The sequence below is a fragment of the Lepidochelys kempii genome, chromosome 2, assembly GCF_965140265.1.
Source record: "Lepidochelys kempii isolate rLepKem1 chromosome 2, rLepKem1.hap2, whole genome shotgun sequence".
Lineage (NCBI taxonomy): Eukaryota > Metazoa > Chordata > Testudines > Cheloniidae > Lepidochelys > Lepidochelys kempii.
Window position 1 is genome coordinate 110,476,495 of NC_133257.1, and position 25,688 is coordinate 110,502,182.

A 25,688-nucleotide genomic window follows, 5' to 3' on the forward strand; every position below is an offset into this window, starting at 1 on the left:
CTTAGTGCCAAGTCACTCAGAAAAGAAAGTAAGCGCAGACAATACTTTGTTATTCCTTAGCTACCAGCTTAGTGGCTGCTTATCTTTACTTTCCAGAGAGTGTATGTATGCTTGATTTGACTTCTGTTGCTATAAAAACTTATGTAATGTAAGCCAAGCTGATTTGGATACCTGACTTATCTGGTGCAGTAGTTGGCATCTGGAGAAAACTGACCACAGAAGAGACAGATGAAGGTAAATGCCTGTATAATGGATCACAGGAACAGAAAAGGCAGGACTCAGACCAAACTTCCTATTTCCTCTAAAGCAATAGCAAAGAACAGCAAGTGAAGACTATTGTGGGCACACAGAAATCTGAATGCTCTACAGGGAATAAGGCAACAAATTACTTCTAAATAACTTCTGTCAGGAACATGATAGTCTTTGAAGTGGTAGAGGAACAATGTTCAGAAAAATGGTAAAATGTGATATGCTGCTAAAAAAGTATATTCCACTAATCTTGTGAGAGGAAGAATAAACTTCTCAATTATATCAGCTTTGATAAAAATAGGCAAGTCATTTTGCCAGCATATATGCTTTTATTTCAGATTAAAAAACAAACACCAAATATTCCACACATTTCATTAATGGCAAAGGTCAGTCTTCCATTTATGCACTTAACATGAACAGTTGATAATGTAACAATCGCTCAAATGGAATGCACTTTTTAAATCTGTAAAAATATAAATATAAATTCAATAGCTGTACAACTAAAAACATAAGAATTGATAAAACTCAGAATTAAAAATGCATTATGAAACTAAAAAGTGATCAAGGGATGAAGATTTATTTTTCAAATACAATTCCTGTTCCAGTATAGATTTTTTTTTATAGCAGGAAAAGTGACCATGTATGCATTGTGCCGTCTCATGTTCAGTGTCTTTCAAATAGAATTTGCTTAGTTTAGAAGCAAAAAAGATCCCTTTATTTGAGCCCTGAAAACTTACAATGGGATGAGAAAAATCAGTCTTGCCCACGCATTGTGACCAGTAACAACAAATTAGCAACTGGAATTCAGCTAACAATTATGCTGATAGAAAAAAATAAAACTGGGCTGTATCGGGTCTGCAGGTGGTAGCAGGAGTAGGGGAAAAAAAAAAAAAGCCACCACCACCAAAACAACACACCAATCACTTTTTTCCTGGAAGGAAAGCAGACATGACTTGCAATATATATAGGGTTAATTCCTGGCTCCACTGAAGTTAATAAGGAATTTTGCCATTGACTTTAGTGGGGCCAGGATTTCACTCAGTGAGTACATATGTTAAGTGAGAAAATGCCATTTTATATGGTCATTTACTGACCATAATCACACTTTAAAGCTTTTAGCATAATTTTTAGTAGTGTCAAATTTTTGGCTTGAGATATGATCCTGATTTTAATTATTATTCTAATATTTTGGTCAAATTTCAAGATCCAAGGCAGTTAAAATAGAAGCAAATGGTTTAAAAGCAAGACTAATAGATAAAATGTTAGTGACAAGAGCTTCAGTGGCTAGACTGTTTGCTGGCATAGACAGGCAGAGGAATAAGAAAAAGGATGCAGATTACCTATGCCAGGGTATATAAAAATGGATAAAGTAAGAAGAATAATATTCAGCAATTACATCAGAGGAATCAGGTATATGTAGTTAAAGGCAATAGACTGCTTCTGGTGCTGTGGAGACAGATACCCAGTACATTAACATTAAGGCAGATCATGTGTATAGAAGAATCAAGGAACATTTCCAGTTAATGCAAAGAAAATATCTAGCTTTAAACAACTCTTCTTTCTCCACTCATGGTTTTAGCACAGAAGCTCTTAACACCACACTTGAAAAAGGACAAAATTAAGATTTTTAATAGAGACAGGGCTAGGTAATTTAGCTGTAAGGAAACAGAAACAGGTTAGAACTTACTAGGGAAAGAGGCCTTTTTTGGTTACAGATTTTAAATTAAAAACAAAAATGTAAGAACTCCCATCTCAGTTTCTTCTTCTTACTAGCATATTTACATTGTGACAAAGTTCCTGCTCTACCTTGGTGGGTCTTGCACTTATTGATGGATTTGCTCGCCTTGGAGCTTCACAGCAGCCCTCAGCTTGGCCGTTTTTCCGATCCCACGGTCCAGGCTGACTCCTCCTATGTCCGACCAGGAGTTGGGGAGAACCTGGGCCCGCCCTCTACTCCTGTTTCCAGCCCAGGGCCCTGTGGATGCAGCTGTCTAGAGCACCTCCTGGAACAGCTGTGCAACAGCTACAACTCCCTGGGCTACTTCCCCATGGCCTCCTCCCAACACCTTCTTTATCATCACCATAGGACCTTCCTCCTGGGGTCTGATAATGCTTGTACACCTCAGTCCTCCAACAGCCCACACTCTCACTCTCAGCTCCTAGCGCCTCTTGCTCCCAGCTCCTCACACACATACCACAAACTGAAGTGAGCTTCTTTTTAAAACCCAGGTGCCCTGATTAGCCTGCCTTCATTGATTCTAGCAGCTTCTTGATTGGCTGCAGGTGTTCTAATCAGCCTGTATTGTCTCTGGAAAGTTCCAGATTGTTCTGAAACCTTCCCTGTTACCTTAGTCAGGGAAAAGGGACCTACTTAGCCTGGGGCTAATATATCTGCCTTCTGTTACTCTCCTGTAGCCCTCTGGCCCAACCCTGTCACAACATGTAAAGTTTGTTTTGTGAGAGTTTCTCCTTGATTCACATTTGCTCCCCAAAGCCCCAAGGCTTATTATAGGATCAACCTGTATTTCTGGTAGAGGAAGACTGCAATGCGCTCTCTGCCCAACCCCTACCCCCACACAATCCCCTCTGCCGAACTGTCTGTTCATGCTGGCCTAAAGGTGCTCAGGACCTGAACACCCATTTCCTCCTTAGCAGCATACTATACTATTGATAGAAATGTAGGCTGCCTTGAAACTTTCAGAATTGCAGTGATTTTATAGAAAGACAAAAGCCCCCCCATTTTCCAGCTATGCCAGATGACCACACCTTCTGAAATGAGGTCTGCCAGTACAAAGGCAAAATTTTGAAATCTGATACAGAAATAAGTTTCAAATGCTGATGAGAAATAAGCTATAATACTGAAGACATTATGTAGCACGTGTGCAGAAAAAAGCTTTTAGAGAAATTAAGGAATGGAAAATTAATGGCACTGGAGTTGGGTTTCCCAGTTGCTGCTTGTAGTTATTTGTTCTTTGGATATAAATCTTAACATTCCAAAAACTAGTTCATGGGTGCTGATGTGCTTGCTCCTCATCTGTATCAGTAAGCTGGATTTCGATTTTAAGGATCAGATTGGAAGGGATTTATTTGAGCTTTTCAAATACAGAAAGGGATTTTGCACTTTTTTTTAATGCCAATGCAGGTGAAGATATTACAGCTTGCATGAATATGTCAGAAACTATCATAACTGATCTGCAATGGCTTTTAAATGCATAGCAAACTGTACCGCGTTCCCTGATGAATGAAGGTTTTGCATCTAACAACATATCTGATTTAGAAATTTCATGGCCTTGAGCACCGTACCTGGAGACTTTACAGGCTTGGAGTACTGAAGGTTTCCTATTCTGTATGTTGCCCCTTTTTGTGAACTTTATTAATTCCAGTCTACAGCAAACATTGAGAGTGCTGTTTTTCCTTCAAGATCCATTTCTGGAGCAAAAAATAAACAAATCTTATAATCTTGCAGCTTTATTTCACTGCAAAAGTCACACTTCTCTTGTATAAGAATCTCACTTTTCAGCAGAATTCACTTTATATTTGAAATTAAATATGCAGAATAAATTTACAATTCACTAATATTTTAATCCTACGACAATTCATCAACTGCTTAGGCATCCAGCTGGTCAGAGATTATATTCCAGTGTAACAAGAATATATAGTTTCCACTATATGCTTTTATATATAAAAGACTGAAGTAGATCACACCTAACGAGTTTACCTAAATTATAATGCCTGACACTTTAATAGTGACATTTAAAATAAATATAAAAATCCAGCTTTAAAACAACCTTTAAGAGTTGCATAATTTTTATAGTTTTTTGACAAACACAAAACCAATTCAAAAGTTGCTAGTAATTTGGAGGATATTGTTTTGCAATACTAGCTTCCTTGACACTACCTCTTAAATGTTCTCTCCTTTTCAGTGTTTTATAGAAGTCTTTTTATTTATGTTGTTTCTTAACTCTTAGCAGCTAGGGTAAGGTTTACTAAATTCAGAATCACTAATAGGAAAGACCAATTGGTTATTTTTATTAAGAGCGATTAAACTCAGATTATTGTTAGTTACATTTTTAATGATTATCCATTAGCCTTTAGGTCCAGGGTAGTCCTTGCTTTTGTAAGATACTTCTACCTCCATCTGGCCTCCTCTCTGTCTTCGTATAACAAATGATAGCCCCAACAGCCAAGAAAGTTCAATGGCTACTGGGGTATATATACAAAAAGTTAGCCAGCCTGCCATGACTTCCAGAAATAAAGCAGGGAGCAAAACTGGTATGGTACCTGCCAGCCTTTACTATCAGCCCACAGAGAGAGGAAAAAAACAAAGAGAAGCTAAGCAGAGAGACAGGACCCTAGGTTAATGAGAGTGATTGGACCTGGCAGCTCTGTTTGGTGATTGACCCTGGACACATTAGCCCCATTTCCCTATAATTTCCCCTCACTGCTACCACTAGTGGAAGCATTAATGTAGAGAAGGCATTGATATTGTAACTACCATTCCATATGGCCTTGGTCTGTGCAGGATTAAACACACCAGTGGCTAGTCTACATTAGTGCTCCTACCATTGCTACCAGTAGAGGAGCTGTACCATTTGTAGAACTTCTGGGAAAACAGCTAGTGTAGACATTCCCTTAGTGACCACAGCCCTAAGGCGATCACTCTAGTAAGTGATAGCCAGTTGCTCTTTCCTCCCTAGAAGAGAACTAATCAGCTTTAATTCTCACCTCAACAGTAAGAGAGGCAATTCTCTTCTATCAATCAAGCAGTGACAGAGAGCAGTTTGTATCTCAACATAAGGTTGTAGAAGAGATTAATATAAGCTATTAGATCTTACTGCTCTTCAAACTTCTGTTCCAGTTTTAGTACAAAATTTAAAATCATCATGTGCAATGAGTTTCAGAACCTTGTGTGTCCTAAATGTGAGTTCTTAAAATGCTACGTAAAAAACCAAAAAGGTCATAGAGACACTGTTTCATTACACAACACTTTTCATGAAACATAACTGTTTGTTTGGACGGCAATTTGGAAAACAAACCATGATGCAAACACTTTAAAAATCAGCATAACAGATAAAGAAATATTTCTTTACAATATAAGTATATGCATACATTTTTATTAACGAAGAGGAAGTGTGTAGGCTGTGCATTAATCCAGTAGTGTTTCACTCCAAAGGCCTACGTCCAAAATTGCTGTACGGTCACTAATTAAATACATTTGGAGATTTTAAATTTATGACCAAATTCTGTTCTGAAACATACAACTGCTACTGCACATGCATATCTCAGCAGAGTCTGGCATATAATTCCTAGTGGATTCTTCACCACATCACACAGTCACTACACCATTTGGTATAATTTGCAGTCTGCTTAACTGAGGCTCTAAAACTACAATAGGAAAAGGATATTGCAGGTCAGGATTGAGGGGAATTGGCAGAGCTGTCTAGATTATGCCTGGTTTGTGCCAGAGGCAATCTTCTCTCTATATTGAGATACATGAACAATTTATTCCCAGGCACATTTTGGGTACATTTTCAATATAGATTATTTTAAAAAATAAATATAAATAAAATAGTATTGACTCGCTTTAAAGTGAAGACTCAATGAAGCTAGGAGAAAACATCCTTGATTTTTATAAGGCAAGAGAGCACATGTCCTTTTAAATAGATGCTTTATTATATCCACAGACGATAAAATCCCAGTGCTACAGTAAGACATGTAAATACTGAACCTGAAAGAAAAAAAACAAGAGTTAGTGTGAGAATGAGAAAAGGCGAGAATACATTGTTAGTTCTTGTATTGCTCCCTCAGGAAGCAGTATTCCAACAGTTAATTGCAAATACAATGAATTGTTACAAGTTATGGCTATCTTCTTTATTTTTTATTTAAGAAAACAAGCTATTCATCTCCAGAGTACAAACACAACTTCAGTGGGGAGGTGACCACAAAATGACAAAAGAGAAGAAAGGAAGGAAAGAGGGAGTGAAGGAAAAATGGGCTGGAAAGCTATCAGCAGTATTGAAAAATCCTATCATTGCTTACCATTCTGAATAATTAAGATCAGCGTAACAAGTTATGGTTACAAAATGAGGAAATAAAGACAATCTGAATATTAGTAGCAAAGTCCAATATCCTGCAAACACTGTAGTTTTTAAACTTCACTTAAAAAGAGTAGATATGATCAATATAATTTGTTGAAAAGTTTATCCTTTAACAAGTTTGCAACTCTGTCTGTGTGAGCCCTCTTCTTCTTCTCACAGTCACCCTCCAAAAAGTAAAGAGTGTTTTTACCTTTGTCTTTAATAAGAGTAGTTATGCAATGCTAAGTGATCATACGAACATAAGAATGGCCATACTGGGTCAGACCAGTGGTTCATCTAGTCCAGTATCCTGTCTTCAGACAGTGGCCAATGCCAGATCCTTCAAAGGGAATTAACAGAACAGGGCAAATATCAAGTGATCCATCCCGTGTTGTCCAGTTCCAGCTTCTGGCAGCCAAAGGCTTAGGAGCACCCAGAGCATGAGGATGCATGCCTGACTATCTTGGTTAATAGCCGTTGATGGACCTATCTGCCATGAACTTACCTAATTATTTTTTTTAACCCAGTTATAGTTTTGGCAATGTGTGTTGTGTGAAGTAGTATTTCCTTTTCTTTGTTTTAACCCTGCTGCCTCTTAATTTCATTGGGTGACCCCCCTGGTTCTGTTATGTGAAGGGGTAAATAACACTTCCTTATTTACTCTTCACATCATTCACGATTTTATAGACATCTATCATATCCCCTCCCCCTTAGTTGTTTCTTTTCCAACCTGAACAGTCCCAGTCTTTTTAATCTCTCCTCATATGGAAGCTGTTCTATCCCCTTAATCATTTTTGTTGCCCTTCTCTGCACCTTTTCCATTTCTAATATATATCTATATCTATATCTTTTTGACATGGGGTGACCAGAACTGCATGCAGTATTCCAGGTGTAGGCATAGTGGGATTATGATATTTACTGTCTAATTATCTACCCCTTTCCTAACGGTTTCTAACATTAACTTTTTTGACTGCCACTGCACATTGAGCAGATGTTGTTTTCAGAGAACTATTCACAATGACTCCAAGATCTCTTTCTTGCATGGTAACAGCTAATTTAGACCTCATCATTTTGTATGTATAGTTGGGATTATGTTTTCCAATATACATTATCAACACTGAGTTTCATCTGCCATTTTGTTGCCAATCACCTAGTTTTGTGAGATCCCTTTGTAGCTCTTCGCAGTCTGCTTTGGACTGAACTGTCTTGGATAATTTTGTATCATCTGCAAACTTTGTCACCTCGCTCTTTACCCCTTTTTCCAAATCATTTATGAATATGTTTAACAACACTGGTCCAAGTACAGATCCATGGGGGGGTGAGGGGGGGAGACAGATGACACGACACTACACTATATTCCTCTCTCCATTCTGAAAACTGACCATTTCTTCCTCCCCTTTGTTTCATGTCTTTTAACCAGTTACTGATCCATGAGAGGACCTTCCCTCTCATCCCAGGACTGCTTAGTTTGCTTAAGAGCCTTTGATGAGGGACCTTGTCAAAGGTTTTCTGAAAGTCCATGTACGCTATATCCACTAGATCACCTTTGTGCATGTTTGCTGACTCCCTCAAAAAATTCTAATAGATTGATGAGGCATAATTTCCCTTTACAAAAGCCGTGTAGACTCTTCCCCAACTAACTGCGTTCATCTATGTGTCTGATAATTCTGTTCATTATAGTTTCAACCAATTTGCCCAATTACCAGCCTGTAATTGGCAATATTTATAGTACTTCTGAAAATTCTAAGATCCAACATAGGAGACCAATGTATTTTTCAAAGTAGGGGAAAGAGCTTTACTCCCCCGACACATTTTCAAATGAGAGTACCTCTTTAGGCAATGTTCCTACAATGGGTTAGGAATCCTGTTATGAAAAATATGAATAATAACTGTACTAGTGTGAGAGACAGAACCATGTTAATAGGTTTATCAATAACCATGCTCAAATCAATACATCTCTACAGCAAACCTACTCATTTAGTAGTATTGCATATTTACAGTCAAAAAATACATAGTGAAAAGTCAGGATATGAAAATGATGTAAGCAATAACACAAGAAACATATTATATTATGTAATATTATGCTTATACAATTTGCATATGACACCAGGGTGGGAAGGGTTGCAATCACTTTGGAGGACAGGATTAGAATTCAAAAAAACCTTGACAAATTAGAGAACCGTTCTGAAATCAACAAGATGAAATTCAATAAAGACAAGTATAAAGTACTTCACTCAGGAAGTGCAATCAAATGCACAACTACAGAATTGACTAGATGGTAGTACTGTTGAAAAAGATCTGGCGGTAACAAAGGTTCACAAACTGAATATGAGTCAACAATGTAATGCAGATGTGAAAAAGGCTAATATCATTCTGGGGTATATTAACGGGAATATTGTATGTGAGAAGTAAATGTCCCACTCTGGTCAGCACTGATGAGGCCTCAACTGGAGTACTGTGTCCAATTTGGGTTCCAGGCTTTAGGAAATACATGTATAAACTGAAGAGTGTCAAAAGGAGAGCAACAAAAATGACAAAAGGTTTAGAAAACCTAACCTATGAGGAAAGGTTAAAAAAACTAGGCATGTTTAGTTTTGAGAAAAGAAGACTGAGGGGTGAATTGATAACAGTCTTAAAATATGTTAAGGGCTGTTGTAAAGAGGACAGTGATCAATTGTTCTCCATGTCCACTGAAGAGAGGACAAGAAGTCATGGGCTTAATCTGCTGCAAGAAAGATTTAGGTTAGCTATTAGGAAAATTTTGCTAACTATAAAGGGAGTTAAACTCTGGAATAGGCTTCCAAGGGAGGTTGTGGAATCCCCATCACTGGAAGTTTTCGAGAACAGGTTGGATAAACATCTTCAGGGATGGTTTATGTTTACTTGGTCCTTTTTCAGCACAGGGGGCTGGATCTGATGACCTCTCAAGGTCCCTTCCAGACTTACATTTCTATGAAAGTGTTCGTTACATACAAATGCCAGAAAATGAAAAACTGTACTTCAGCACAAGGCATGTATATATACACAGGACAATAATAGTACAAGCTGAACTGTTCTAATTAATGGATAGATCTCCTTTACATCGCTAACCACTCTTGGCATTGTAAATAAATTTAAGCATGATTCAGTGAGTAAGCATGTGCCTAACTTTAAGCACACAAATAATCCCACTAAAGTCAATGAGTCTACTCAATGTGCTTAAGTACCTTGCTGAATCAGGGCCTTTAATAAGAGAGTCGAACACAACTCTAACATGCGTGCATATATTTGTCAGAATTCCTTACCTGCTAAGTATTTAATATTATCAAGTTTGTGCGATTCCAACATTGTTTTCAGTCCTGCAACTTCTGTGTCTATTTTCCGATCTGTTTGAGTTAGAGCTCGGTCTTGTTGTGCATGCTAGAAACAAAGCAGAGTATTAGTTATCTGAACACAATTTAACCTTAAAACTAAATCTGTTTCCTTTCTGAATTACTTTTTTTGGCTCTCCCTTCACTCTTGCAGATTCAGTACTTTAACAATGTATTAAAAACTAAGAATCAGCCTTTCTCTGGAGGCTTCTGTAGTTATACTCCTCCCTCTAAGAAGTATTAAGTAATGTTATATTTCTTAAGAAGCCAGAGGTTTCCCTTATAGTACTGAAAATTCATGCTGCCAAATTTAGGTGAATACAAGTATAAAACTTACTGCTCTGCTGTAGTGTTTTTTAAAAAAACTTATAAAACATATATATTTCCTGATGGATTTATTACAGTGGTGACTTCATATCAAATTTACAATTAGCTGTCGATTCCATCATAAAATCCTATTCAAAGGGTTTGTAGTCTGTCTTTAAAAATTCATGCTGACTATACTTGACCGACAGCTTTTGTGCCTGATCCTGCAATCCTTACTCAAGCAAATTTCCAACAAAGTAAAATGGGAGTTTTGCCAAAATAAATATATAATCTGGCCCCATTTTTATTTCACTCATCTCTCCACTTCCTTAACCCACCACTAGATTATAGTTAAGGACGCAACATCAGCATTCCCTTCTTTGCTGTTGGTGATTTGTATCACAACTTGAAGAGGTTCAGATGAACAAGGTGCTGAGAAACTGTCAATATAAATGAATGGTGGACATACTGAATATGTACCAGTCTGGGAAAACAAAGGTGCCTGGGCTAGTAAGGGATGATCTGGCTTTACTGAGGCTTCATCCTAGCTGATCTTTCTGATCACCTTGTTTCTGAGGAGAAAAGGTATGCCCCTGGAAGCTTAATCAGGGAAATGAGATGGTGTCCATTCTCCAGGCCTGTGGGAGCTAATGCTAGGAGCAGAATCTCACTATTCCTGTTGGTTTGGTTTGTAAACATCCCCACCATGGAAAGAACCACCTTGATATAATTTGATCGAGTTTTTGTTTGGTTTGCTCCCACTGTTATACCATTTCCTTAAAACAACTAAGCAAATCAACATGACTGTTGGGCTTGCCAGAGATGTATGTGGCTTTGATGGGCAGACCCAGATGTTCCAATTATGGAAGAATTTTCTGGCCTCTGTTTTTAGATGTTCACTTTCAATTCCATCTTGACAGTTGATATGAGCCTAGTAGTTCTGCTGTCACCTTCCAAGCTAAGAGTTGCAGTTCTCAAAAGGCCCCTTGGGAGGAAGCTGACTACTGCATTTCCTGCTTTCCACAGCTCCAGGAGGTTGATGCAGAGCTGGGATTCCTGGGGAGATCACATGCCATGATTCATGTTCCATCTGAGCTCTCCTTCCCGAAAGTTGGTGTTCGTTGCCATGCACACTGCTGGTGCATCTGCCAAAGCTGTGTCCTTGTGATCACTACTGAAGGGACTGGACATCTGAAGGGACTATCAACACACAGTCCATATCCTGAACCAGGTACCTCCATGCCTGATTGGGAAGTTCTGAAGGAGATGAAAGTTGGAGTACTCAAGGTACTTTTCCCTCCCTCACAGGCCTTTATCATATGGATCAGCTGAATGCACTGATGTGCTGAGGAATTGCAGCTTGTGTTATGTCAAATTTCTCCTCTGACAATACCACAAGACCCAGGTTGGTTTGGAATTCCTAAGGTGGGGTAAGGGAGATCTTCTAATGATTCACTATGAATCTATTATGTACCAGGAACTGGATGATTTGGTGAACATGGAAAGCTCATATGATTGCACCTTTGCTAGCAGATTATCCAAAAAGTGGTAGAATTGGATGCTCTCTCATTTCAGAATAGCAGAAAAATCATTAACTTTGTGAACACCCCAGGGCTGGGCAACAGACTAAAGTTCATTGCTTGGCTATGATAGTTGTTATTCCTGAATGTAAAATATAGGAACCATTAGTGGCAGGAATTAATTGGAATGTGATTATTCTTGAGATCCATGAAATTTAAGAAATAATTCCCAAGATTTCTTATTCCAGATCTTTAAATCTCCATCCTGAAATGAGTTCTGCACACAGAGAGGTTGAAGACTGACAAGTCCATTTCCCCGCCCAGGTGGGGGCTGGCAGTGCAAAGAGGTGAACATTTGAACAAAAGCCATTTGATATAGCTGGCTGGATACCACACTACACCTGAAGCAGCTGAGGATCTACTGTTAGGCTTGGAGTCCCCTACCTTCCTCAAGGTGCTCTCCCAAAGAGTCTCTGCTGACACAAACCACACTAGGAGAAGATAGCAAAAATTCCTGAGGAAAGGAGTTCTCAGACAGCTATCAAGGAAATCTCTGTTTATGAGTACAGAAGCAGAAGACTGGGGAGTCACATTAATGCAGTTGACTATTTGCACCTGTTGAGGATGCCAACAGGCAAACTGCATGTGGAGGTGGATGGGGGAGCAAAGAGGATAGAGAGGATCCTTTTGTTGGGCTCAGATTTAGAAAGGGTAGAAAAACCCAGCAGTTTCAAGCCTGATGGAGCAGTGGATTTTCCATGATAAAGACAAGGAAACACACAAAAGTTCTCAAAATAACTCAAACATATAAAATATGATAACTGAACTGAATATTTATATATGTTCAGGGTTCTAAGAACTCCATGTGAGTTTTGCTTTCATGCGTATCATATATTCCTGGGGGAATTCTGCGCCACTGCGGGTATCTGGGCTGGGGGGTGCCCCGTGGCTGGGCTCTGGGGGATAGGGAGTATGTGCAAGTGTCTGTGCTGGGAGAGGGCGCAGCTGGGCTCTGGGGAAAATGGGAAGAGAAACAGGAACTGGGTTGTTGTAGGGGTTTCTTTAATTCTCTACTCCTGGGGGAATTTTTTTTGTGTTGGTATTGTCACAGACATAGTTGCAGACAGGTATTTCGAAATAAGTTACAAAATAATTGAAACTGGCATGATTATGTAGTGTTATTTTGACAAATAAAATATGCAGAATTTTTAATTTTTTGGCACAGAATTCCCCCAGGAGTAATCATGTATGTACAGCATTATATTTCAAAAAGAAAAGGAGTACTTGTGGCACCTTAGAGACTAACCAATTTATTTGAGCATAAGCTTTCGTGAGCTACAGCTCACTTCATCGGATGCATGCTGTGGAAAGTGTAGAAGTGAGCTGTAGCTCACGAAAGCTTATGCTCAAATAAATTGGTTAGTCGCTAAGGTGCCACAAGTACTCCTTTTCTTTTTGTGAATACAGACTAACATGGCTGTTACTCTGAAACCTGTCATTATGTTTCAGTTACCTGTGTAGTAATGTCATAGTACTATACATACACACATACACAACAAACTATTTAAAACTAGCTAAAAAATGAGTTCTGTACATTTAGGAGACCTGATATATGGACATTTAAATACTACTCATGTTAAAGTTGTTTGTGCCTGTTTACAGTACACAAATACAAAAGCCACCTTATATCATTCAACAATCCATTCTTAAATTCTTACCAATGCCACTATTTCTGTCCTTATTTCCAGCAGTTTTTTCTCATTAACTGAATACTGAAGAAAAAAAGCAAACAAAAAAAGCATTACCCTCTCTTCTGAATTTGTTCCCAGTTTCATATTAGTACTTTTGCTTAGTTTCCAACATCATTGTTATAATTCCTAAGATGGAATTCAGTATTCTTCTGTGTTTGCCAACAATATTTAGAGTTACCACTGTAGAACAGATGTTGATCTTTGGAAGAAAAGAGAGTTTAAAGCCAAATGTTCAGCAAACCTCAGAGCTATAAGGGCAGCAGATCTTCTACCAGAAACTGCCCTTTAATTATGGCAATATGTTTGCTGACTGGCAATGGGAAAGGATTGCAGATCTGCATTTAAAAAAAAAAAACAACACACACACACAAATTTCGATGAACACTAATCCCGTAACTGAGGCTAGATTTAAATATTCTGCTGTGTTCACTTAAGCATAGCTTAAATAGGACACGGTTAGACTTTAGCCACCTTTCTCACCCCCACCCCTCAGTATGAAGTTTTAAAAGATAAAATCAGATTTAATTGTTATATATAGTTGTTTAATCAGGATTCTAGATTTGTTCCCCACTTGAAATTTTGGAGTGACAGTCAAAGAAAATTCTTTTAATTTGAAATTAACATTATTAAAAATTATTGAATTGGTCAAATATACTATGTTTATGTCTCGTGGTAATCCATTAACTGGTTTGTGAAACCAGAAGGATGCCTTTAAATGAAAAAGTTGAATCCGGATAAATAATAACTCCACATAATGTTCTTGAATTCTATAAAATGCGGGAGGGGAGGAAGAATATCACATGTTGTAAAGAAAAAAATTACTGCATGCTTGCAAGAACTGAAACACATCAGTATCGTTCAAGTTAGGAGAGACTCTGGTGAATGGAGAGGGGGACAAAAATACCACAAACATCTTCACTCAATATTTCTTTTTAAACAAGTAGTCAACAACTACTTGTAACAGCTCTAGCACGTAAGTAGATGGGGGACAGAAAACTAAAAGTTGGCAGGGAGATGGCCCTTAGGTTTGATATGTGTTTTCAGTAGTTGAGTAACAATCCATAAAAGTTAAAAGTAAAAGTCCAATATCAATAATCTTTTAATGTTTTTATGGCATTTCCTAGAATTTTAAACAGTAATAGAAAAAAAATCCATAATGTTAACTAATCTGCTAAGCAGCAAGGGCTGGGCTAATGGAGTAACTGGTAGCAGAAGATAACAGCCTACTACTGTTATATATATACACTACGTCAATCAGCACTAGAGGCGGGTGTTGCACAAATTTTATCCAGGAGTTTTACAGACATTTGCTGACAAGAGAATTCTTGGATTTAATTCTAGGTTCCGGAAGGGAGTCTGCTGCAGTGGTTCTGTCCCTGTCACCCATAAACCTATGTCTATCCTCGAGCCCTTGTCCCTTACAAGCCCCACTCCTCCTAATGCCCCCACCACCCTGACTCATTCTCTCTTTGGCTTCTGACCCCCTCACTCTCTGCTCCTTCACATCCCTCAGTTTCCTCCCACCATCCTCTTGTTGTCCCTCCCCATCCCCATCTTCTACCCACCCTCTGCTCCTATACATCCCCCTGCCTGTCCCATCCAATTCCCCCCTCTGGTTCCTGCCTCTCCCCCTCCATCTACCCCCCACATTTCCCAGCTTGCACTCCCCAAACACCTCCCCTAATACTCCCTCTGCTCCTATTTAACTCTGACACCTGGCTCCTATTTCTCACTCTTTCCCCCACGGATACTGTCCCCTTAGCCTTCTGCATCTCCCCACCCTCTGGTTCCTGCAACCCCCCTTTTCCCTTATCTCTTCCCCACTCTTTAGTCCTCTGCAGTCTAAATCAGGCTGCTCCTCCTCCTCACTGCCTGGGTACCAGCAGGGGGTACACTGAGAGCACAGGGGAGACAGAACTGCTCTCAGTTCTAGTGCCACAGTATCCTGGAGCAACATTTGTAAGAAAAGTTTGGCTCAGTCTCTGCAGCACTGGACTAGAGCATTCCCTTTTTTTTTTTTCATGGGGCCAGCATTCCTGACACAAAGACCACCTCTTTGCCAAATTTCAAGTTCCTGCTTCAAAATATGGAGGCACTACAGCATCCTAAAAAAGTCTTATAAGCATTTGTTAACATAGGCAAAACATTGTATTTTTCCCTAATCTGGTCCTCAGAAACAGCTTATCCCGTCTTTTTAAAGGAGGGTTATGGGAGGAGGAGGAGGTTCATCCTGAGGCAGACACCCAGTATGGAAAAATTCAGTCCAAATGGTTAGTTTGGCAGGGTTACCAGCCAAACAGGGTCTTACAATGTGTTGGGCAATCTTATCTAAAGACATCACTCTTGTGATGTCGATAAATATGTTGAATACTATAGTAAATTTAAGCAAATCTGTAAGATTCATTTGAACTAGTTTTATATAAATTGCCAGGATCTTCAATTTAATTATATGAAAGAGAAAAGATTATTCTATTCTCGAATACTCATGGCTTTCACCTCTTTGGTTAGACAAACTTGAGATATTTTCTTGTGCGATAAGAGCAGGTAAAGGCAACTGCCAGAATGTTCCTGGCAGATGCCCTAGTACCAGCGGTTCCCAAACTGTGGGTTGTGGCCCCAAATGGAGCATGCCATCAGCAGGTGAAATTCTGGTGATCCCTACTGCATGGAGGGTGCCATTTTGCTCTGAACAGCATGGCCTTGCATGCACCATACGTGTAAGGTCACACTGTGCGGAGGATGCTATTTTGTAGAGCAAAATGGTGTAGTCCATGTGGTGTGACCTCGCACATATGTGTGAGGGTATGCTATGCAGAGGTTATGCTCTGCAAAATGGCATCCTCCATGCTGTCTGTGGTCCTGGCAGGAAATACTTCATTAAAATGGGATCGTGCCATCAAAAAATTTGAGAACCTAGCCCTAGGCTCAGAGCAATGAAAAGCTCCCCCTTTGCTCATTTCTCAGCAGCCTTAGTTTGCCCATTCAACTCTGAGTCTTTCTGGTTATATTTGTGACTGTCCCTCCCAACTTCTTTGTGTGGGCTTTTGCCCCACATTTCAATCAACCTCTCCTCTTCCCAAACTGGATTCTTGGATGCAGCAGAAGGAAACATTTTGACTAGCTATTGCAATGTCATAACCTAAATAATGTCCTTCTGCTTCCTATCTTATCACTAGAGAAACTTTCCTACCTTGCCTTTAAATGAAGAAGTTGAAACTGGATAATAACTGTAAAACAAGTAGTGTGTACACATTTATATTTTTAAACAACACGCTGATGGACTATTAGCTCACCATGCTTTGGAAATATTTCAGGAGTAAAGCCACTGGTTAAGCCTTTACTAATTTAAGTTACCCCAGGTATCTTCCTAGGTAAGTGTGCTTTATTTTCCCCCCAGCTTTTATAGGGCTCTGCACATTCAAGTATAGGTCTCACCTGTGTCCAAGTGCATATGTAAATAATGCTTTCACTAATGCAGAAGCAACAACATCTAGACATAAGCACAGGTTGAAGAGAGGTCACAGAACTTTCACCCAGCCCTTTATTTTGGGTTCTCCTCTTTCCTATTATGTACAAATAAACCTTATTTTATATGTAGCATCATGTTCTCCATTCATCTGCCTCCTTCCCCATTCTATGCCAGAGTTCTGGCCATGCATGATGTCTGCTGACAACAATTAGCAAGCAAGCAGTCTCCTTGAAAGGTACAATATCCTGTATAACAACAGACTGCAATGGAGTACACGTCTGTAGTCTATAGTTATCTACTTCTTCACATAAAGGTTGGGGGTTTCATCTAGAAAAGCAACGTAGTCTAGTGCTTTGAGCAAGAGACAGAATACAGATTCCTGGGCTCTATTCCTGTCATCTTGGACATATCACACACTCTTTGTGCCTAAGTTAACTGATCTGTAAAATGCATACAATAATGCTTACCTACCCATAGAGATATTGTGAGGCTTGCTATTTAAGTAGTTAAGAGCTTCAGAGGAAAGGTGCTATGTTAGTGCAAAGCATTATTTTTGCAACATCTGAAAAATCTATGAGTTCAAAGGTTTGAAGGCCACAGTTTGTTCTTCAACCCAATTCTCTCATGGAGCAGCACAGAGGGCTACCCAGAGTACTAAGTCATTGACCCAACCCAGGATAGCTTGTTTGACAACCATTATGAGTAATCACTTTCAAGGGCACATCTACCAGTTTTGAAAGAATAAAGACTAGCAGGATCTAAAGAAAACAAAGCTTACTGCCCAGAGTAACGGTCAATATTATTCCCACACTACACGTCTATGAAATATAAATGTCAAATGTGACGAGTGACTAGGGAAAATAAAATCTGTTGAAAAATGTCATTCAAAAAAGACTATTCAAGTTAGGCAATACAATTTTTTTTGATTTGCAGAAACACATTTTGGTAATGGCATTTACAAGAGCTTAAAACAGAGTTACATATAATACTCTAAAAGAGAAAAAAAATTGCCTATTTACTGTAACCTTTATTACTCCAGTTAAAGATTTTCAGTTCTATCAGACACTTGAAAGTCAGAAGTGACCAATACCAGTTAGGACAAGACAGTGTGAAGATCACTTTAATCAAACCGTTGGCTGACATACTGGCTATGATGTAATTAGTCCCCTATTGGGGCAAGGACAGGCTTTCAATTTCGGTAATTTAACAAAGTATTTAAACTTAATTTGACTAGATAAATTTAGAAAAAACACATGGTTTTTAATATCAAGATTAATGAGGAAATAATGTCAAAATATGATAAAATATTAAAAACAAATGGCGTCACATTACACTACAGAACCATTAAGATGAATAATTATGGTTCACGCTATCTTCTGGCCAAAAGACTTCATGGACAACCATGAAAATTACATTCTTGACCAAACAATTTCAAATAGTATTCACATTTTTACATACTTCTAGAAGAAATCCATAAAACATACCAGTTCTTTTACTCTGCTCTTCTCCAGATTGAAGCCTAATTTGTTATCTGCACGAACTTTGGTAACTTCATCCTAGAGAAAAATTATACAAAATATATCAGGAAATTTAAAAAACATTTTTCTCATTCAATTCATGAGCTAAGTAATGGAACAAATATATTGTGCCTTCCTACTGCAAACCTCAATAAAAGGACTTTTCTCCTGATCTCTGGGGTGAATAGGATTCCTGAAAGCCACGACAACTTGCAGCTGCTTTTGAGACTAAAACACTGACATAGCAGATCCAGGACAACGTAACATATGTCTATCCAATGAAGCTGAGAACATTTCTTATGTCCCAGGTACTACTAACTTAAGACGTTTGGAGGCCAGGTCTGGGTATGTGTAAAATGTTGATGTCTTATAGAGACATACGACTGCTCTAATCCATTCAAGGTAGCATATAAAAATATGCCTTCAAAGAGGACACTGGTAATGGTCATCTCTCTAATAACTCTTTGGCTTAAAAAAACCCCTACAGATAATTTAAGACAGCTCATGGAATATTTACTGGAAGTTATATAACAGATATATTATATTTTTAAAACTTTATAGAGCTACTTGTCAATGTTTTACTCGCACAATAGCAGTAAATGGTGCTGCTGCTTCTCAATGACAACTACCATTTTACTGCAACTTCCCAGAGGAATTCCAGTTTCCTGACTGTGGGTCATAGAGCAAGCTGCAAACCAGACTAGTGCATAGGATAAATGTGAAGACTGATGAATATTCCAAGAAATTCTACTACGTATCAGACACATGCAAGCATTTTTTACAAGCCACTATTAAGCTAATAAAAAAGCGTTTAATTATCTTAGACTCATTTCTGTTTTAGTAATTTTTAATTCTGCTTAATAACTTATAAAATATCTGTCACTAATTTTAAATTATCAATTCTTAATTATAAAATTTTAAGTTACAATTTTCTTTTAACAAACCTATCTCACATACTGTGTACGTTTCTATTTGTTCTTATACAAGAACAAATACATCATTTTAACCTTGAATATTACCAGAGTGAATTTTCATACCATGATGAACTAAATAATTTAATTTTATGTAAAAACAAATTGATGATGACCTCAAACCTCTATAAAACCTACTAATGAAAAATATCAGTTTTAGGAAGAATGATTTGGGATAGAGATATTAACGTCTATGTAAAAGGAAATCAATATCAAATGCAACTAATTATGATAGATCGTAGGGATTAATTAGAAGGATTTTAAAACTATATTTTAGAGTGTTCAAAAGTGCACAATACGAATACACAATATGAGCCTTATTTTAGACATGATGTAATATTATGAAAATCAAGACAACAGGAAGAGGATGGGGTGATGAAGAACAATAATTACAAGATCACACAGTTACTAAGCCTAGATATGTCAACAGCTTGATGGTTCAGTGGAGAAGCATTAGGAGATCAGCAACCTGGGAGTGGAAGGGTGTGCCCCCTCTTCAGCTGAGAGGAGCAAAGTAGGGCAGAATGGTGAATAGGAACCCTAAGATTACATCCTCAGGGGGCAACCACTTTTCCTAGGGGCAGTCTGGCTTCTTTAACATTGGGAACAATGGGAAGTGGTGTCCATTTTGATAGAAGGCATTTTTGTTTTTATTAAGGGCACCCCGTAGTTTCACACCCATTGAAAACTGGAGATGGCAATCCTTTTGAAAGAGGGCAGTTAATAATGGAATTCTCTGAAGGAGACAAATTTTCATCGCATCTTCTGAAGCACCAGAGCTTTCAGTTAAGAAGAACAGCACTACAATGACCATTAACCCTAAACAAACAAAAAAAACCAAACCCTTTTCATGTAGTCCGTATACTCAATTTCCGTAAAATTTTACTTTATGGGAAGTTTGAAGAGAGTTTCATTTTTCTGTTATTACAATAATTTGGATAAAAAACATGGTCTGGCACATGGGGTTAAATTTCGTAAAGAACCAATTTTTAAATTAATTTTTACTCAAATAAACTAAATGACTTGCAGAGTCTCAGAAAACCAATTCTGTGCCCAATAAGTGCTGTGATTTTGGGGACAATGCCATGCATTTTAATAGACAATAAAGTGGCCGTAAGAGCAGAGCTCAATTCAGCCCTAAACTGCAACTGGCACTTTCTTAATTCAATCAATAAAATGCAAATAAAGTAAAACAGCTAAGAGAGCGAAAAATCTGATTTAAAACATATTTTTAGGTTTTAATAGTTTCAGCTACCACTAAGAATACATACATGAAGCTGCCTTTGCTGCAGAATCCAGGATTTGGAGATTTCAGTCCCCCATACCAGGGTACCTGCAGCATAACAACTAAGCACTTTAGCGGCAGAGGTAAGTAAAAACCTTTTAAAAGTGAACAAGATAGATATTTAAAATGCGTCTCTAAATTCTTCATATTCATTATAGTCATACTGCATCTAAGTAGTAATATAAACAATGTATCTTACCGTTACTTGCTTCTTTAGCATCTGGAGTTCAAGTTTTACTTTCTTTAAAAAAAAAAAAAAGTACATATAAGTAAATGTCCTAAGAGTACTGGTGAATCTGCATTACAGCTACTAGCACTGTACTAATGATCAATAAACTATGCATATTTCCTTTTCATTTTATAGATTGTCTAGTCCAGAGCGGTATAATGTTTTTAAATAGTAGCAAGTGTGAGACAGGTTACAGTATCAATCAGTTATTTCTGCAAAAACACTTTTTTAGAAGCATGTTTATCAACAGTTTCTTTCCGCTATTAAGACATTCCAGAATTGTTTTTTTAAGGGTTCCATTTTAATAAATTGTAGGGCTGTCAAGCAATTAAACAAAATTGCGATTAATCGCATTGTTAAACAATAATAAAATGCCATTTATTTAAATAGCTTTGGGTGCTTTCTACATTTTCAAATATATTGATTTCAATTACAACACAGAATACAAAGTATACAGTGCTCACTTTATTTTTGATTACAAGTATTTGCACTGTAAAAAAAACAAAAGAAATAGTATTTCAATTCACCTAATACAAGTACTACAGTGCAATCTCTTTATCATGAAAGTTGAACTTACAAATGTAGAATTATGTACAAAAAAACCTGCATTCAAAAATAAAACAAATGTAAAATTTTAGATCCTGCAAGTCCAATCAGTCCTACTTCTTGTTTGTCTGAGTGATTGGCTAACAGGTTTGTTTACATTTGCAGGAGATAATGCTGTCCATTTCTTGTTTACAATGTCACCTGAAAGTGAGAACAGGCATTCTCATGGCACTTTTGTAGACAGCATCGCAAGATATTTACGTGCCAGATGCGCTAAAGATTCACATGCCCCTTCATGCTTCAGCCACCATTCCAGAGAACATGCTTTCATGCTGATGATGCTCGTTAAAAAAATAATGCGTTAATTAAATTTGTGACTCAACTCCTTGGGGGAGAATTGTATATCCCCTGCTTTGTTTTACTTGCATTTTGCCATATATTTCATGTTATAGCAGTCTTGGATGATGACCCAGCATGTTGTTCGTTTTAAGAACACTTTCACTGCAGATTTCACAAAAGGCCAAGAAGGTACCAATGTGAAATTTCTAAAGATAGCTACCCAAGGTTTAAGAATTTGAAGTGCCTTCCAAAATCTGAGAGGGATAAGGTGTGGAGCATGCTTTCAGAAGTCTTAAAAGAACAACACTCCAATGCGGAAACTACAGAACCCGAACCACCAAAAAAGAAAATCAACCTTCTGCTAGTGGCATCTGACACAGATAATGAAAATTAATATGCGTCTGTCTGCACTGCTTTGGATTGTTATCGAGCAGAACCTGTCATCAGCATGGATGCATGTCCCCTGGAATGGTACTTGAAGCATGAAGGGACATATGAATCTTTAGTGTATCTGGCACGTAAATATCTTGCGATGCTGGCTACAACAGTGCCATGAGAGTGCCTGTTATTACACACGTGACATTGTAAACAAGAAGAGGGCAGCATTATCTCCTGTAAATGTAAACAAACTTGTTTGTCTTAGCGATTGGCAGAACAAAAGTAGGACTGAGAGGACTTGCAGGCTCCGATGTTTTACATTGTTTTGTTTTTGAGTACATTTATGTAACAAAAACCCCTCTGTGTTTGTAAATTGCACTTTCAGGACAGAGATTGCACTACAGTACTTGTACGAGATTAACTGAAAAATACTATTTCTTTTATCATTTTTACAGTGCAAACATTTGTCATAAAAAATAATGTACACTGATTTCAAATACAACACAGGATATAATATATATGAAAATGTAGAAAAATATCCAAAATATTTAATAAATTTAAATTGGTATTCTATTTGTACACAGTGTGATTAATCGCGAGTTAACTGCAATTAATCAACAGCCCTAATAAATTGTGTTTCCAATTTATGTATGTTAAACACAGTTCAGAAGCACCTTAAGTTAACAGTCCCATTATTTTTTCCTTGTTCATTCACCTCTAAATATATAAGATTACGGATAAACAATTTTTCCCTTCTCAATAGCCAACAGAACACCTTCTATTTGGTTTCCTTTAATTGTGATCTTTGGCAGAATTGTTAACAACCTACCATCCTCTACAAGGTTTCTTTCAACATCTTTTTGCTTGCTGTAAATTTGTTAAACCGCATCTGCCAACGAGATGGTAAAAATTCCTCCTCTTCAGCAGACTAATTTCACTCCTTTGGGCTGACTGACAGGGTCCCTATACAGCAAAAAGATATGCTCAGCTTCTAGGAAGAGGAGCAATGGATATCTGACATACGTCAGGAGTGTTTTAACGCTGTCCCCAAAGGAGCCTAAAAAACTTGTAAGACATGCATTCAACTACGGATTGTATAACTACTACTGGATCAAATTTTTTAATGCTGTAAATGATTATATTATATTACTACTTCTTCAGGTTACAGGGTGCTCTGCAAGCAACTCTCCACACTTGATACTATGATTCTACTACTCTTGGCTTTCCCTCCCCTCCTCCCAACACAGAGAAGTTTCAAAACACAACAACAAAGCTTGATGCATGGCTTTCCTCTACGCTATGTGTTCTCAACTTGGGGCTCGTGACCACCTTCCCTTACTTTATGGCGAACTGGGAGGGGCATCGCAAAGCTTTTTTCTGCTGGAACACGAAGTCATGGTGTGGAAAAAGTTGAGAAGCACTTCTCTATGCGGTATACAAAAAAACCCAGTGCTACACTAGTTTGTATGTGTTTTTACCTCATTTTCAGCTCGGAGTGCTGAAAATTCACTCTTTTCTAAAATAATCATATCCTTTTTCACACCACCAATATGAGACATTATTTGCTGAAGAGTGATTTCCTTTGAAAGAAGAAAGAAAAATTCAGCTCATACCATAACAACTGCAACATCCTAAAAACTTGTACTTGTGTACAAATATAGTATTTAAAATGCTATTATTTCAGTATCCGTGTCACTTAATTTAAGATGGCTAATTTAAGCTCAGAAGCTAGCTAAATTTTACTCGGAGCTAGCACAAAACACTAGCTATTTCTGAAATATCTACAGGTTGGTGGAATTGTGATATCACTGGTAGCTCCTCTCTTCACATTTCAGCTTTTCCTCTTCCTGCTGCAGCTATAAGTGTGGTGTTGTAACATTAAAGCAACTAGTGACTCCAGTGATGCAAAGAGCTGGAGAGGATATGGGGAAGGAAGTGCATTTGGACCATATCAGTCATATTGCACCTGCCAGCCGTAAGGTCTGCAGACTAATAGATACATGTAATACCACATACTGTACCAAGTCAAATAAGAGGGCATTTTATTGTAGGCATGTACTTAACCTAGAATACAAATAAGAACTCATGACAAACTGTTCTTTTCCTCTTACAAGAAAAGAAAAAAAGATGCACAGAACAGCATATAAAGACAGCACTTCAGTAAAATGTTCTTTCCTATTTCAGCCGAGATCAAGATACCAGTTACAGGAATGTTTACTTCAACACTCCAAAGAATGCAATTTAGGTGCCATAACCACTCCGGAGTGCTCAACAGGTCCATTGGTCATACCAATACAAAGCAGTGCTAACTTGTGTTTTTCTTTTTTTTTATTGTTACATCCAATGATGACCATCAACTGGCTCTGGTTATGAAGACATGTCAATAGCAGTATTACTTCAAAGTTTAATCTAAGTGAAATATTAAACAATGCTTAAATCCTGTCTTCCCTGTGTTTATTTTAAATAAACAGTATTATTTTATACATATTTTCAATTTCACTGAGGACAGCAAACAGGACAAAGAACACAAAAAGTGGAGAAAGGTGGCCTGCTCCCACCTGTTTTACCCTATCTTTCATCCTCTCCAGTTCTCTCTGTAATTGTAGGCATTTTTCTACAACTATACTAACATAAGTCTTTACACCCTCCAGGTAGTAACAGAGGTAAATATTTATTCCCATGCTATAGATGAGGGTGCTAAGGAAGAGAGGCTATATGAAATGACCAAGATGACGGAGAAGTCAGCATCAGAGCCATAATTAGAACACAAGAATTCCTTGCTCTTAGACATTCATATAATTTACTAGAACAAACTTTCTTATGCTATGGAGTCACCCATTGTGACCAAAGGCTAGAGATGAGCTAGCTTCTATAAGCAGTTTGCTGGTGGCTGGGAGGGTGCTTTGAGCAACCCTAGCACTACTGGTCTACTTCCAGCTGCAAATAGGTCTGGGGTCTTCCCAGAACCAACCCCCCCTCTGGGTAGCTGTAGAGGACATCAAGAATAATCCATGAGTTTCAGGAAATAATCATAGTGACAAATAATCATATCCTGTATATGATGGAAACCACTTCAAGCCAGGGGGTACTACTGCACCTCCAGCACCAGCACCACTGATTCGGAGTCTATTTGAACAGGGACTGGAAGACTACTTGTCCAAATTTAGCATCGTCTCTAGATTGCTGAGAGATTGCTTAGCGAGAAGCGAAAGCGTGACATGATGACCAGGTTGCCACCTTGCAAATGTGGATGTTAGCCAGAAATGTCACAGAAGTCGCTTGGAATCTAGTCAACGTCTCAGTACTCTATCTGGGGCTAGCCAACTCATAACACAGGTGAATACAACTGGATATCCATGATAAACTCCTTTGTGTGGAAACAGGACTGCCCTTCATTCTGACTGCAAAAGCAATGAACAACTTAAACAAAGAATGGAAAGGTTTAGTCTGTTCTAGATAAAACACTACAGCTCTTCTGAGATCTATGGCGTACAATCTCTCCTCTCCCTTATTATGGTGAGGCTTTGGGAAGAAGGTTAGCAAGAAAACTACTTGCTTGATATGAAAAGTGGAGACCACTATTGTACCCAACCTTAGATGGGGATGAAGGTAAACTTTATCTGCGTAAGAAACCATATTTGGATAATCTGATACTAGGACTCTCAACTCTCCTGGCTGATGTAATGGCTACTAAAAACACT

The 25,688-nt window shown here is 38.1% G+C and overlaps 1 protein-coding gene across 4 annotated transcripts in view; it reads right to left on the bottom strand.

The window, feature by feature from the left end:
* Positions 1-558: 558 nt before the first annotated feature.
* Positions 559-25,688, bottom strand: part of MCUR1 (mitochondrial calcium uniporter regulator 1) — a 34,438-nt gene continuing 9,308 nt past the window's right edge. For 2 of the 4 annotated variants that reach the window (XM_073331941.1, XM_073331938.1), the window contains 6 exons: positions 23,466-23,567; positions 20,695-20,736; positions 18,207-18,278; positions 13,221-13,274; positions 9,611-9,725; positions 559-5,977 (listed from right to left, as the gene is read on the bottom strand). In XM_073331941.1, coding sequence (XP_073188042.1) covers positions 5,922-5,977; positions 9,611-9,725; positions 13,221-13,274; positions 18,207-18,278; positions 20,695-20,736; positions 23,466-23,567 — 441 coding nt within the window. In that variant the 3' untranslated portion in view covers positions 559-5,921. The remainder of the gene's footprint in view (positions 5,978-9,610; positions 9,726-13,220; positions 13,275-18,206; positions 18,279-20,694; positions 20,737-23,465; positions 23,568-25,688) is intronic. The other 2 variants (XM_073331939.1, XM_073331940.1) reach the window with 2 other exon arrangements.